This window comes from Podarcis pityusensis, assembly GCF_964106645.2.
Source record: "Podarcis pityusensis genome assembly, chromosome: 3".
Taxonomy (NCBI): Eukaryota; Metazoa; Chordata; class Lepidosauria; order Squamata; family Lacertidae; genus Podarcis; species Podarcis pityusensis.
Window position 1 is genome coordinate 73,090,376 of NC_138026.1, and position 15,232 is coordinate 73,105,607.

Here is a 15,232-nt window from a genome sequence, read left to right on the forward strand (position 1 = left end):
ATGCATTCTTTTTGTTTTTCCCCCCATCTGTGATTCTTTTACCCCACACTCTCCCTTCCAGACTTGCTATTCCATGCTTCCATATATTTTCTCTCTATGCTGGCAGTCAGGTTCACCATATTGCAGTGAAATGAGGTCGTGGTTGTTTTGCCGGGGGGGGGGGGAGGACACTCTGAAATTTCACTTGAAACAATTTCACTGATTTAAATTGATGGAGAGCCAATTTAGCATGATTAATTTAGTACAAACAACTTTAATAATTAAAAAGCCATGTTAATATTTTGTGTCACTTACATATCTGAAGAGTTTTCCTAATAGCTAAGAGTAGTTTAGCTGTTAAGTTTAAACAAATGCAAAGCTTTGGTTGAATGTTATTTGTACCTGAATATAAGTAAATAATTTAAGGCCTCTCAGTTCATTAGCATACTCTTCCCTTATGTTATTTACCTTTTTAAGGGAAAAAAGGGAGGTCCAGAAAGCTGTTAACGTACTAATTTTATCCTACCTGAAGAGTTGTGTGCACGAATATATGTACTTCTTATAAAAAGACATTTTTTAAAAAACCAAAAGTTAATTGCACCCTTTTTTTTATTTGAGTAGCACTGTGTCAATCCCAGTTGGGCAATTTGACTTATGTTGTAATCATTCATTATGCTTCTAATTAATTTTATGCAGCAGTGCATTTCTAAAATTGGAGCATTACTGTGGCAAAATATAGCACTTCGCTGTTTAGAAGCTCTTTTCCAAAGAGTGCTGTGTAACAACACATCATAGGAATGGCTTTGTTTTTCTTTACAGCATAATCTGGGGTAACCAACATGGTGCCTGCCAGATATTGTTGAACTACAGTTCTTATCAACCCAAGTCAGCATGACCAGTGGTCAGGTGGAGGACACAATGTTAGCTACCCCTTTTGTAATCTTATGCCTGTTTGTTCTGGAGCATGTCCTACTATTTTCTATAGGAGTAAATGTTTGTTTGTTTATTTTTTGTAATAAATTTATACTCCGCCTTTCACAAAAATTTCCTCACAAGGTGGGAAGTGTATATAGACTGAGCAACATACAACTGCAACATATAAGCACATAATTTAAAACATTTAAGTTAAAAGCAACAAATAACATCACAATAGCCAGCACATTGAAGCAGCAATCAGCCCAGTAAGACCCTGCAATGCAGTATACAATGGTTCCTTGGTACTCAAATGCCTTGGCTCCCGAACAAATCAGCTCCTGAAAGCTGCAAACCCAGAAGTAAGTGCTCCTGTTTGCAAACATTTTTCGGAAGCCAAATGTCCAACGCAGCTTCCGTGGCTTCCGATTGAGTGCAAGAAGCTCCTGCAGCTGATCGGAAGCTGCGCCTTGGTTTTTGAACGGGTTTGGGAGTCGAACGGACTCCTGGAACAGATTAAGTTTGAGAACCCAAGGCACCACTGTAATAAGAATAAATGACCCTCTCTGCAACAGCGCCCTGTCTCTGGAATGCCCTCCCCTTAGAGGTATGTCCAACACCAGCACTGCTTGCTTTTTGTCACTTGGTGAAGACATAGCTTTGTGCCCAGGCCTTTGTTGAGGGGTGAAAACTGTAATGAGCCACGCAATATGCAGCTCATTGTCACCTGCTGCTGGTTGATTTTCTGTATTATAAGGGTGTTTTATGATGAATGACTTATTCGTATTTTTGGTTATTGTTTTTCTGACGTCTTCGATGTTGTGTTGGGAACCATCTGTAACATTGTAGCATTTGGTGCTGGGGCTGCAGTGGGAAGGTGGGATGTGAAATGTGCAAAACAACAACCCTCCATTTCTCCACTGTAATGATTAAATACACAGCTGGAAGAATGATTCACACACCCGGCCGTCACCTAACTAGGAACTGCCTATTGAGGGATGATGAGGACCATGGCATGAACAAACCCTTCTCCCCACTTAGGCTGTTTCTTCAGTGTAAATTGTCCTTCCCCCTCATTTGCCCTAGGAAAGTTAGCATGAGCACAAATAGCAGTTATGGGGTGACTTTCATGGGTGAGGAAAAGTATGGAGAAAGGAGAGATAAACCTCCCTTTTTTCCTGTCCTCTGTCTCCAACCAGATCAGGTTGTCATTCACTGCTGTTTTTAAACAACATTTTCTTATTACATTCTCTCCTTTTAAAAAATCTCCTGCCACCAGCTGTCTCTGTTCCAGCTCCTCAGTTTGTTGTCTTTTGGTTTGCTCTTCCTTCAAACAATTGCATAGCACACCACAAGCTGACAGTAGATAAAAGCTTATTATAGCCCAGCTAAATGATTTAAAAATAATTTTCCCCAACTCTCATTTTCCTTCCTGTTTCTGTCATCCCTTCACCACCAAGAGCTTGTGCAATAGCTTTTGAAAGCCTGCCACATGACCTCTGGTCTGAACATTATAGGTAGCATTCAACTAAGTTTTACTCAGAGTAGACCTGTTGAAATTACCGGACAAACTCATGGACATTGATTTCAATGGGTCAATTCTGAGCAAAACTTAGTTTAATAGCACCCTTATACAGTAAGGGAGCAGGGTACGTCCGGCATGTGCTACATGATAGCACAGTTATATTTGAAACCTTTTAAAAAACGGAATTGCCTCCATTGGTTCCCGCCCCTCTTTTTTTTGTACTAGTGCATACCTTGGGATTGATCCAAGCCTGCTGTTATTTCCCTCTTATTGCTCAGTGAGCCTATTTTGGCTATAATGATGTTGGTGCACTGGGACTGAGTAATTTAGCATTAGAAGGAACAATGGTCCTTAGTTTTGCTGTTGCTCTTACAAGTAGAAATCCTACACACACACACACACACACACACACACACACACACACACTGCCCTTCCTCCAAGTACCTAAAGTGTGAACATAAAATGATATTGAACTACCTTTTATATAATCAGGTTAAACGTGTTTGTTTCTCTTAAGAGAAATTCAGCATTTATATTAAAAGTTCTTCTTTTAATGTAGGTTTTATCTGGGCAGATCTTTGTGATCTCTCCACTGCCTCCTGTGACTGCTTAATTAGTACATATTGTTGCTTATGCTTATGTATTGAATGCGGTAAGAGTGAGAACTCTGCTTAATAACTGAAACAAAGTCTCATGTTGAAGCAGCTACTTGTGTAAGTGCTTCAGCAAGAATAGATAAACATAAGAGCATCTTAATATTACTTCGCTAAACTGGAATTAATCAGGATTGTTCTTAATGAATACTGCTTTACTATATGGTTGGTGTGAATGTTCAGTGGAATCCAGTGAATGATCAGTTGGGGAAAAGGAATTCAACATGTATGGAAAAATGCTACATCAGGGGTGGGGAACCTCTGGCCCACAGTAGCATTTCGAATGCCATGCTGTTTTCACCCAACCATCTGCTGGGATCACTGGTGGTGTCAGGCAGTGGGTGGAAGGACAGGATTTAATCTTGTATTGGCTGCACAGCATAGAGAGAAGTAAAGTATTTCTGCACTGCATATTTATCCCTTTTTCAAGGGCTTTCAGATACTGTCCCCCACCAGTTTGAGCTTCAAATGGGCATAGAGGGTGTTAAAAGCAGTGCCTTTTGCAAACAACGGCTACTTGCACACAGGCAATGCTTTCAAAAGACAGCTTTCTTTTGAAATCATTGCCTGCACATGGGATTTCTAACTTTCACAAAGGGCTCTCTCTCTCTCTCTCTCTCTCTCTCTCGCACGCGCGCGCGCGCACACACACACACACACACACACACACAGAGCTGTTTGAGCTCTGTCAAACAGGAGCATAGGGGCTGTTAGAAAGCTGCTTACAAACAGCAGCAGGGCTTTCAAATCTTGCCGCGCTAGTTTTAAAGTCCCAACAAGCCTGATTTCAAAGCCCAATGTCAATTGATTGCCCACCTGTCAAATTTGGCCTGCCAGGAATAAGATAATAAATTGCTGGCAAAAAGTTACAACGATGAAAGTGGGAGCGGGAGATGTGAGGAAGTCCAAAGAAAATGTGAAATTATGTTAAGATATATGTTATACTGTTTATTATATTTATTTTTATTGTAAACCCCAATAAATATTTTTTTTTAAAAAAAAACAAATTTGGCCTGCCAGGGGGGTAAGGAGGTAAGGATCTGGCCTGTTGTGTTGCTAGAAGCACCCCTCTGCTACATTTCTTTTCACCTGTACCAATAGCCTCAAAATACTTCTGACAGTCTCTCAGGATAATTGATCCATGAATTACACTTTTAGATATGTGTACAATTCTCCCCAGCAGCCAAGTTCGGATGTATGGTGCACATCACCACTATTTATATGCAGTTAGTGTGTAAACTGAGAAACCATGAACAGTAATATATTAAAATGTGAATAACATTTTTTAAAAAAAAGAAAATCCACTAAATGGAATATTTTATTTGTTTATTTATGATATTTCTAACTTGCCCTTTATCCATAGATCCTAAGGGAGGGAAATATGCACATCAGCAGCTACTGAAAGATAAAATCAGGGATAATTTAGTGCACAAACCCAATGTTTCTTTTTTGGGGCAGTGGGAGGCAGCACTTCTTAAAACATTTTGTTTGTACTCTTTAAAATGTATGTATGTATTTACATTCTGTACTGCCCTTCATTCAAAGATCACAAGGCAGTTTACAATATATACAATATATTGTATATACAAATTGGAAATTGTGGTAAGGAAAACAATTGGATTCTATCATACCAACTTATACTCAGGGTAGGCACGTTTGAAACCAACTGAAGTCCATTGATTTAAATGGTATACTCCAAGCATCACTTAATTTGAGACAACCAGGTAATGATATCTAGTTCAGAGTAGACCAGTTGAAATAAAGGGATTTAACTTAACTTGATTGATTTCGTTGTGTCTACTTTAAGTGTGACTTAGTTGGATGTCATTCAGTATATTTAATGTTTCTTCCTGTATTATCTCAAATTTCCCAGTGCTAGTATGTCTTTATATGTTTATAGTGTTAGTTATTTGAAGACCTCCTGGATTTATGTATAATAACATAAACATAATTACTGAAATAAATACTGTTTTAAAGCTTAATTGAAATATGCTTTGGAATTCTAGCAATGGTATTTGTTATGCAATGTCCTTGTGTATATTCATTTTTTTAAAAAATTACATGCTTTAATTACTTTTGCAAACAAAATAACTTGTTCTTACTTGCAGATGGCTCTGACTCAAGAGATAAACCAAAGCTCTATCGTCTGCAGTTAAGTGTGACAGAAGTTGGTACAGAAAAATTTGATGACAACTCCATACAGGTAGGAAACGTTTATTGAGTCAAGAAAGAGAGTTTGGTTTATACAAGCTGCAGTCTCCCATATTTGGATCAGACAAAAAAATTGGTTTATTATTAAGAGCAACTTTAGATCCCCCCTCCCCCAGGGGGGAAGGAGAGTGCACAATTCTAAAGCCATTGGAACCATGATCATAGCCAAGGGGAGCAGGGAGGAGCAGCTGCCCCCCCCATCAATAAACATCAATAAAAATACATAGCAAACTCAGGTTCTGGGGGCCCCCCAAACAAAATGTCTGTCCCCCCTAATAAAAATCCTGGCTACCCCCATGAGTTTGCAACATGTTATCATTGCAACAACCCATCATTTGTTTTGACATTGAATTGTGCTGAAACCTTTGTGTGACCATGGGAAGAGGAATGATATACTTTCCAGACTTTCAGAACCTAGACAGTTAGTTGATCTGGGTGGTTGATTGTATCCAGTTGCTTGTATTCATTGTTAGTCCCACTCAAAGTACATACAGGCAATGACCAATTTATGTGTGACGACCTGGAAGTAGCCGGAAAAGGAGGTGGGCCAGGGGCAGAACTGGGTGGAGAGGGCTTATGCTCATTCTTCCAAAGCGTGGGTGTCAGGAACGTAACCGCCATACAATTGGTCATTGCCTGTGCTCCCATTTAAATTAATGGACATAACTACCTTAGATTAATTATTTTCAGTGGGATATATTCTGAGCATAAGTTACTTTTGATACAGCCCAATATTTTTTTAATGCTACCGGTCAACCTTTTCTATCATAATCACTTAGCTTCATGTTCAGTTGTGTACTGAAAAATATTAATAAAGCGGGAACCAGAAAAATATAGTAAAAAAGGCTTCAGTTTTAAAAGTTGTAAACGTATGTGTGTGGACTAGCACGGATGCTAGTTGGTATTGTATTTTTCTACAAGATAACATAGTTATTCTTCAATTAATGTCGCTATTACCCAATCATCATACTCATCACCTTACATGCATTCACAGATGGCAGCTTTTGGTGGTTTCTGAAAGATACTTGATCCCATCACTCATGGTACATTTTGAGGAAATTGATGCTGAACTAATGCAATTAATATTGAAAAAAAGTACTTTGCTTATTTAAACCAAAACATCTATGTACATATTAGCATAGGTTTTATTTTTATTTTTTAAAAAAACCTGGTATCAGTTTTGCTACTTCTAAATTTTGGTTGTTTATTTTCAGTTGTTTGGTCCAGGAATTCAGCCTCATCATTGTGACCTCACTAATATGGATGGAGTTGTTACAGTTACCCCAAGAAGCATTGATGCCGAGACTTATGTAGAAGGTCAGCGGATCTCAGAGACCACTATGCTGCAAAGTGGTATGAAGGTTCAGTTTGGGACCTCTCATGTATTTAAATTTGTGGATCCCATTCAAGATCACATTCCTAAAGGACGTCTAGATGCAGGACACATGGTGAAAAGTTCACGACTCAAAGCTGGGTAAATCACCATTTTCAAGCAATAATCCCAAACTCAGGAAGTTATTTAAGATGGTGATGGCATAGCAATGTTTCATTTTTCAAGTGGCAACCCTGATAACAATAATATGATTATCTTCTTACTAATGTTTAATACTCTTGCTCCATCTTGTGAAATCTTTTGGAATTTCCAGTTGCTTAATTCATACTTAAAACTAATGTTGTGTTGTAGAGTTCCATTAATAAAAGAGCAAAGTCAACATAGCTAAAGGCACCATGCTATACTATAATAATTTTATAAATGTTATAATTTTGTAAAACCAAGGACACTTGGAAGAAAATTCTGCACACCTTTCATATTACATGCATTTAACTGTATTCTTTATATGTCATGAGGTTAGGCATGATGAAAATCACAGTGGTCCCTGAATTGTAGTAGCATGAAGAAACAAGTGTTGGACTATCTTTGTATTTGCATATGAGAGAGAGAGAGAGTGTGTTGTGTTTGTAACATTTCTGCACTGCCTTTCCATAGAATGACTATGAGAGCCAACAATAAATACAACAATAAATAAAATAATGGCAATAAATAATAAAATAATTTATTAAATAATGACAAGAATATCAATGAGCAGAAGAGATTAAAATGTGGAAGTTTTGAAGTAACTTCCTAAATTACTTTTAGTGACCTTTCTATAGTGTCATTCTTTGAAAATGAGATAAAATCTTTCTGTGTGTAAACATACCGTATTTTTCGTCCCATAGGACGCTCCGTCCCATAGGACGCACCTAATTTTTTTTTTGGGGGGGGGTGGAATAAAGGAAAAACCCTTTTCCTTTATTTCCCCCCCAAAACCAGGTCGGGGAACAGCGGGATGGCGGCGCTGCGCCTCCCCGCTGTCCCCCGAGCTTGTGGGGCTGGCCGATGTCTGCCCGGTGTGCAGGGCGCTCTGCTTCAGGGCACTTCACGCGCTGGGCGGCAGGCTGCTATCCACAGCGTGGGGAGCCCCGCGGGAACTCCCACAGGGCTCCCCACGCTGCGGATGTCTGCCCGGCGCGCGGGGCGCTCTGCTTCAGGGCATGCCGGGCTGCAGGCTGCTGTCCACAGCGTGGGGAGCCCCACGGGAACTCCCGCAGGCTCCCCAGGCTTGCTGATAGCTTCCTGAAGCCTGGAGAGCGAGAGGGGTCGGTGCGCACCGACCCCTCTCGCTCTCCAAGCTTCAGCGAAAGCCTGTATTCGCCCCATAGGACGCACACAGATTTCCCCTTCATTTTTGGAGGGGGAAAAGTGCGTCCTATAGGGCGAAAAATACGGTAATGTATATTTGTCGCTAGTAACAAATTCCAGAAGCAATTAGTCTAAACATTGTTGTGCTATGTTTCTGGATATTATATGTTGCTAATAATCTAGTTCTTGAATGTATGTTGTCTTTTTAGAGCTGTACAGGAAACTACATTTGATTTGGAAGGAGATGTCCATAGTGGAACAGGATTGCCTGCAAGCAAGGTAACAAATTGTCACCAGGCCTAGAAATGTGCTAAGTCATTTTACAACTGATAATTTAAATACGTTTTAGTAATATTTACTGAAAATCTGGCCATGAAGTCAGTCAGTAAGCTTTCTTTAAAGAGTAGTAAGCCTCTACTCTTTGAAAGAAAGCTAACTAACTGACTTCATGGCCAGATTTTTAGTATATATTACTAAAACGTATTTAGGGCTTCATGTATTATCATAGTTTTATTTTATATGCACAAGCCTCAGCCATTCATATTTCCTCCTTTTTCTTTCCTCTTTGGAGGTATATATACAAGAGAAGGAGGTTGAAAGCTTCTGATGGGATATTATGACACTTCCCTGTGACATCCAAACTTGGAACTGTGGTCAGTTTAAACTATGGCTAGTCAGAACTAGGCAGGATCAGAACAAGGTTTCATAACTTTATTAATCATAGCTTACCAAACCATATTTCCCTAGGCTTAGCCATCATAGGAAGTTTTAATAGGAAGTTTTACTTAATTTAAAGTATGGTTTCTCATTCTTTATGAACTTCGCTTAGGTCTTGTAAAACAAAGCATTTTTAAACTGAAAATCAACCTTTTCAGATAGTTTTATCAAGGAACCTCTTTATGGAATTTCTGTACCTGTCAAAATAGTATTGGATCACTGTCCTGGAGTGCATTGTTGGAACTCACTTCTCACATGAATAGAGAGTACACTCTAAAATGTGTCCAACATTAACTTATAGCTGCAGAGAAAGGGTGGGCAAGGCAAATCTCTGATATGTTTTGTGATAAATGCTTCTAATCTTGTGTGGAACAGAGTACCAACAGATTGGATAGTGACAGAATGTCGGCATCCAGCACAGCTGAACGAGGCATGGTCAAGCCAATGATCAGAATAGAACAGCAGGATTATCACAGGCAGGATGGCAGGTACCAAATAACTTTTTTCAATTTCTAAGGTTGATATGGGCAGACTGTATATTTTGATAATCAACTTCATTTTACCACAAAAGCAGGACAGAATATGGTAGGACGTAGATGTAAGATGTAGAATTGTGTGATTTATTTTTTTTAATGGCAAAATACTTGATTTCAGAGGATTTCATGGGTGTTGGTTTTTTTGTATAAAGGTAGATATGGTTCATTTCATTTTTACCAAAAGAGCATGAAAATATGTATAAATATTAGGCTGTCTGGTAAATCTTTAGATGCAGGTGTGGTAATAGGACAATGCAACTTTTCAGAAATAAGTGGGCCTTTTGCATTATTTGGATTGGGGAAAGCCTTTGCACTTTCAGAACTACATTTGCCATAGATAGCATTACATGTTTTGAATAATGTACTGTATTAGGTTTCAAACCACTTCAGGAATTTCTCATGTAAAAGAGATAGCAAAACATGAATCACAATTTCATAGTCCTGCCAATAGTCATGATTCAGATTGTATTCAAGTTTACTATGAAATCTGTCTGAGCTAAGGCAGTCATTATATTGCTTTAAAAGTGGGGGATGGGGAGTTGTGCAACTCAGACATATATTTAAGTGTAACTGGCAGCAGAATAGCTGGGGAAGCCATTGCCATATTAAATTATGGTCAAAAGAGGGAATGAAGGCAGATCTAATTAAATGTTCCCAAGTACAAATTTAACTGAGTTGAAAGAGGTTAGTGAGCAGAGACCATGATGATAAACGACTTGCTGCATCTATTTTCCAATGGGCATTTTCAGGTTGTCAGTTTCTTATGCAATGTCAAGAGAAATATATGCTTATTTTTGATTTAAACTCAGTACATATTTTGAAATGGCTGGCAATAGGCTTGTGTTACTGGAGAAAATGGGGCAACCTTTACTGGTAATGGAAAAGTATGACCACATAAGGTTTCAAGTTGCAGGGTAGTACTGTTGGATTGATTTTTTTAAAATAGTAATTTTTATTAGTTTTCAATTACAAATCAATAATAGCCTCATTATAACAATACCAATTATACAATTATTACCAATCATTTGAATACTGAATTATATAATTTAGATGAAGTTGCTTCCCGCATGCTTGGATTGATGGCTTGATTATTTACTTTATTTCTGTGTTCCAAAATCTTATTAATCTCCATGACATTCCAGTCATCATAATAATCCCTTCTACAGCAACTGCAATATTAATAACTTCTGTTCATGTGGAGCTGTTCGATTGATTTGAAAAAAAATGGCTTGCCCTCCAGTCAGTAGGCCATAGTAAATGTCACTTCCGTAATAGACACATACTTCATCTTGTAACCAGAGACTCTCTGGTTTACACATTTGAAAGTGATAACGGGCTGCTTAAAGTATAAAACCATAGTTAATTTTCCCTGTCACTTTATGTCACATTAGTTCACATATTAAGCTATTAGTCATTCATTAAGTGACCTACTTGCATATGACCCAGCCTTCCAGGTCTCATAAAAACACAGTTTTCGAAATGGTTGTATCTATTACATTGTAGTAGCACCTGTGGATTTAGTGTGGTGCTAGTAAGCTAACCTCTCGTTCTTCTTTTATGTAGCCTCATGCAGGGGTCTGTGTGTGTAACATGAGCTGTTTACAGCAGCTGACAGGCTGCCTTGTGCACTGCAAATTCATTAAAATTTCATATTCATCTATAATGCAGACCTTCAGTTCATGATCTATCTTGTTAATGATCAAGTAGAACTTGAGAGTGAATCTAACAAGAAGAGGGGAGAATCAATATCCCCCCCCCCCCAGTACTGTATTTTTCAGTTCATGTGAACAAAAATGGTGTATAAAGTCCCAGAAGCAAAGCCTTTGGAAAAGTCTGTATCTTTTGATAGTGGAATTAATTTTCACTCTTTAAACTGGACTTTTAAAGATCTCCTTTCTGTCTGTAGACCTCAGGACGCACATGGACTTGAATTGATATTACCTGCAAGCATTGAATTCAGGGAAAGCTGTAAGTATTAACATTTCAAACAAAATCTGGTGAGGTGTGACATTTTTTTATTAACAATTTTTATTTCATTCTTATAGATAACTTCAAATATGCAAGCAGTTTGAAAAGTTACAGTGGTCACATTTTCCCCTCAGTCCCGGTCATACTCCTTACAAAAGCCAGTGAAATGCTACAAAGCGTAATAGTTGTTAAAGGATATAGCTATCAATCCTATGCCTTTCCCATGGGACCACAAAGTAGAAGTAAGAGATGAAGGCAGAAATAGAAGCAGCTCTCGCGCTAAATAAAGGCACTGGTTTTATCAAGAATTTTAAACTACTTTGGAAGTTTAACTACTTAGGTTTTACTAAGTAAACTTGTAAACTACTTAGGTTTTACTAAAATCAACCGGTATATAAATTTTGTTGAAAATAATAATTAAAAAAATTAAGAGAAAAAAATCCTGAAGTTGCAAATTTGCAGAGCTATTTGTCGGAAGGTTTGAAGGTTTATGTACCTTCAAAATATTTCTACACCCCTCCCCCAAAGGTTACAAGAATCACTCCCAGGTATTTTTCTTAGTTCAGATAAGTCACACTTTCTTTGACATAAAGAATTCAACCTATTACAAAGTTAGCCTGATGTAAATCAATATACTGTAGTGGTCCATTTTCTTCAGTGGCCTGCTCTGCAAATTACAGCAACATCTGGCCACTCTACACTTTGCAGTAGGCCAGTGTGTTCTATATGGACTGCCCTGCAAGACAATTTAAGATATTCAACTGGTCCAAAATATACCAGCCAGATTACTGGTTGGGGTTCATATAACCCCTGTTTTGAAATAGCTGCACTAGTTGCCAGTTTGTTTCCAAACCCAATTCAAGGTGTTCACATTGCAGTTTAAAGCAATAAACAACTTAGGCCCCAAGTATCTGAAAAACCATCTCCAGAGGTCTTTGGATATGCAGAGAGAGCTCTCAGAACTTCTTGCTACCCTTAGAAATGGAGGGTATGATGTCCCAGGAGAGTGCTTTCTCTGTAGCAGCCCCTGAATTGTGGACCTTCCTCCCCACAGAAATGTGTCCAGCATCTTCCTTGTATGCCTTTTGCTATATGTTGAAGATGTACCTCTTTACCTTGGCCTTTGACAGTTAAGGTATTTTGTACTGAGGGACCAACCTCTTTTGCTGAATCTATATTGTTCTGTTCCACTTGGAACAGTTTTATGTGTTTTATAATTGAAATGATTTAAGCTATTTATATAATTGTATATTCTGTGACCCATCCTGGGACTTGGTGGTGAAGGGCAGGGAATAAACCTTGCTTATAAATAGAACAAGTTATGAATTCATCTGATCTTGGTTTATCTTGTTTTTACAGCTGAAGATTCCTTTTTGTCTGCCATTATAAATTACACCAATAGCTCAACAGTTCATTTTAAGCTGTCTCCTACATACGTTTTGTATATGGCATGTCGGTATGTATTGTCAAGCCAGTACAGACCTGACATCAGTCCTGCTGAACGTACTCACAAAGTCATTGCAATAGTCAACAAGATGGTGAGCATGATGGAAGGAGTTATACAGGTGAGCTGCAGTGTTAAGAGAATTTCTGTGAATACGTTTTCATAGCTTAACTTTTTTTTTAATTACAAAAAATACTTCGCTTTTAGCAGGATTGTTTAACTTGATAGCTGTGGCTGCAGTCACATAGCCAATATGATAATGGATATCACAGGGCAATTTATAAATACCACACAAAATGATTTCCATTTCAGTGTAAAACAAACAAACAAAAAACTAATCAAGGTCCTCTAAAACAAAAATAAGACCAGTAACAGGATTCTCTTACTTGCGTATAGATCTTTATGTCAGATATTGAACAAGAGATTCAGATAATCATGGTTTTAGAAAACTAGAAAGCACCTGTATTTAAACATTTTAATTGACATTTAGCTAGGTTCTACTCAGAGTAAATTAATAAACCTTAGTCTTTTCCATTAACTTCCACTGGTCTACTCTTGAGTAGGACTAGTGTTGTATACCAACCTTTAGGTTTCATTTGTTGCCTAAGTCCATTAATTTCAATAGGTTTAATCTGAGTAGGACTCAGATTGGGTAACACTCTTTGCCAGCATGGGTCTCGAGCTCAAAATTTGGTTCCATGCTGTTGTCTACAGGAGGGGTAGTTAACATGATGCTTTCAGGTAGTGGTGGACTACAACTCCAGTCATCCCTAACCACCATACATACAGGCTAGAGTTGGAGTACAGCAACATTTGGAAGGCCCCACATTGGCTACACCTCGTTTTTATGTGTTGAATCCAGAATTCTCATGGGTGCTCTGTTGGAGGAAGACACCTTTGATGGAATCCTCCTTCCCCTTGCAGCCTTGTGTATGCCTTGTAAACTACTGTGAAGAGTTAAGAAAACCTCAGTGTGGGAAGTGGCATGTGGATTGCAGGGGAGGCTCCTCTGGTTCACAATTACTTTAAGGACAGAAAGAGTTTTGAACATGGAGGGGGACCTGGATCCAACCCATTGTCTCCTGAATGATTGGAAGTAATTATATTTAAAAGAAATTCAGGCTTTCAATTGCAGATAGCTTGCTCGTCACTCAGTTTTTATTTTTTATTTTTGGTACACGTGGTGGCAAAGTGAGCAGCAGCAGCAGCATCACTCAGGGTTTTTATTTTTTAGTTTTTTGTGTCCAAGATTTAATTTTTCAATTAAAACATACTTGTCTGTGAAAGCAATTCATTTATTATGGCTCCACTTGTATTTTCCTTTAAATGGTCCTAGTTCTGTCTTCACCTGTCTCCCTGTTACGTTAGTAGTGCTATAGATTTGGAAGGCAGTTCTGCCTGTCCTACACTCTGAATAATATGGAGATCTATCCCATTGAAGCCAGTAGAACCTTCCTGGCAGCAGTAGTGATTGAGGGTTGTAAGGGGCGGTAGCAGTACCTTCCTGGTGGTGGTGGTCTTGTGCACTGGTATGCGGCAGGGCAGTGGTGAGGTCAGGGGAGCTCTGGGTTGGTGTCATCAGCATCTCACAGGTGCGTGTACTTACAAGACACTGATGTCAACCTGGAATGCCCTCAGTCCATCCCTGTTGTGAGCTCACTGCTGCTGGGAGGTAGGATTCCCTCGTCCAAGCAACATGCTACTGCTGCCTCCTGGCACTAGGCTGTCACTCTTCCAGAAAGTGTATTGTGCCACACCATGCATTTTGAGGCAGACAATTCCACACCTTCCTTTACAAGATTGTAGCATCTAGGTTTCTTGGAATGGCAGTCCCTACCATCATTTAGCAATTTTGAGTGCATATCTGCAAATCTCACAGTAGATTGTGGAATAGTTTGTGATAGATTGAATGTTATCAGTTTGGCTTTGATTGCAAAAATCTGATCAGCCCTTTATTTAACAGAAATGTAATACAAAACGTAATTATTTTTAAGTACAAAAATATACACCTATCATATTCCCTTTGGCCTCTGTTAAATTTAGGCTGTAATTCTATATTCCTACAGGGGAGTATATTCCTGTATATTCCTACAGGATTGCATTGTATAGTTTTCAACCTGATCATTGCATGCAAATTCTATAGTTTCCATGGAGCTTGAGCCAAACTTTTATTATAATTATGTTTATGCTTCGCTTCAATCTTATTTCCAGGGTGGTAGGCAAGAAAGTCAAATGTAAATCCATTCTTAAATATAAAGTACAGTCATCCCTCTACTTATGTATCCCTCTGGATACAGAATCTTCGGGTTATGGTTACAGCAAACCCAGAAGTGTATACTTGCATGTTTTGCCGCATGCGCAGAAGTGTTTCTCTATTTATGTAATTTTGGGGGTTTGAATGGACCCCCTGAACGAATTAAGTTCATATTCGGAGGGTCCACTGTAAAATAGAAGGAAGAACTTTAGAATTTCAATTAATCACTGGAGTTCTGTTTGCAGAGACCCTCCTAGATAGTAATTCAAGTAATTAGATTCAAAGCATTTTTAAAATAAGCTATTGTACAAGCAGTATCTATCTCAGTGAAAATCCAGAAAAGACAGCCAATT

The 15,232-nt window shown here is 38.6% G+C and overlaps 1 protein-coding gene across 17 annotated transcripts in view; it reads left to right on the forward strand.

Moving 5' to 3' along the window:
• The window catches only part of AFDN (afadin, adherens junction formation factor), an 87,873-nt gene that overhangs the window by 38,902 nt on the left and 33,739 nt on the right, over positions 1–15,232 (forward strand). For all 17 annotated transcript variants that reach the window (XM_081000665.1, XM_081000652.1, XM_081000658.1 and 14 more), the window contains 6 exons: positions 5,178–5,272; positions 6,495–6,754; positions 8,170–8,239; positions 9,053–9,165; positions 11,120–11,181; positions 12,541–12,746. In XM_081000665.1, the coding sequence (XP_080856791.1) occupies positions 5,178–5,272; positions 6,495–6,754; positions 8,170–8,239; positions 9,053–9,165; positions 11,120–11,181; positions 12,541–12,746 (806 nt within the window). The remainder of the gene's footprint in view (positions 1–5,177; positions 5,273–6,494; positions 6,755–8,169; positions 8,240–9,052; positions 9,166–11,119; positions 11,182–12,540; positions 12,747–15,232) is intronic.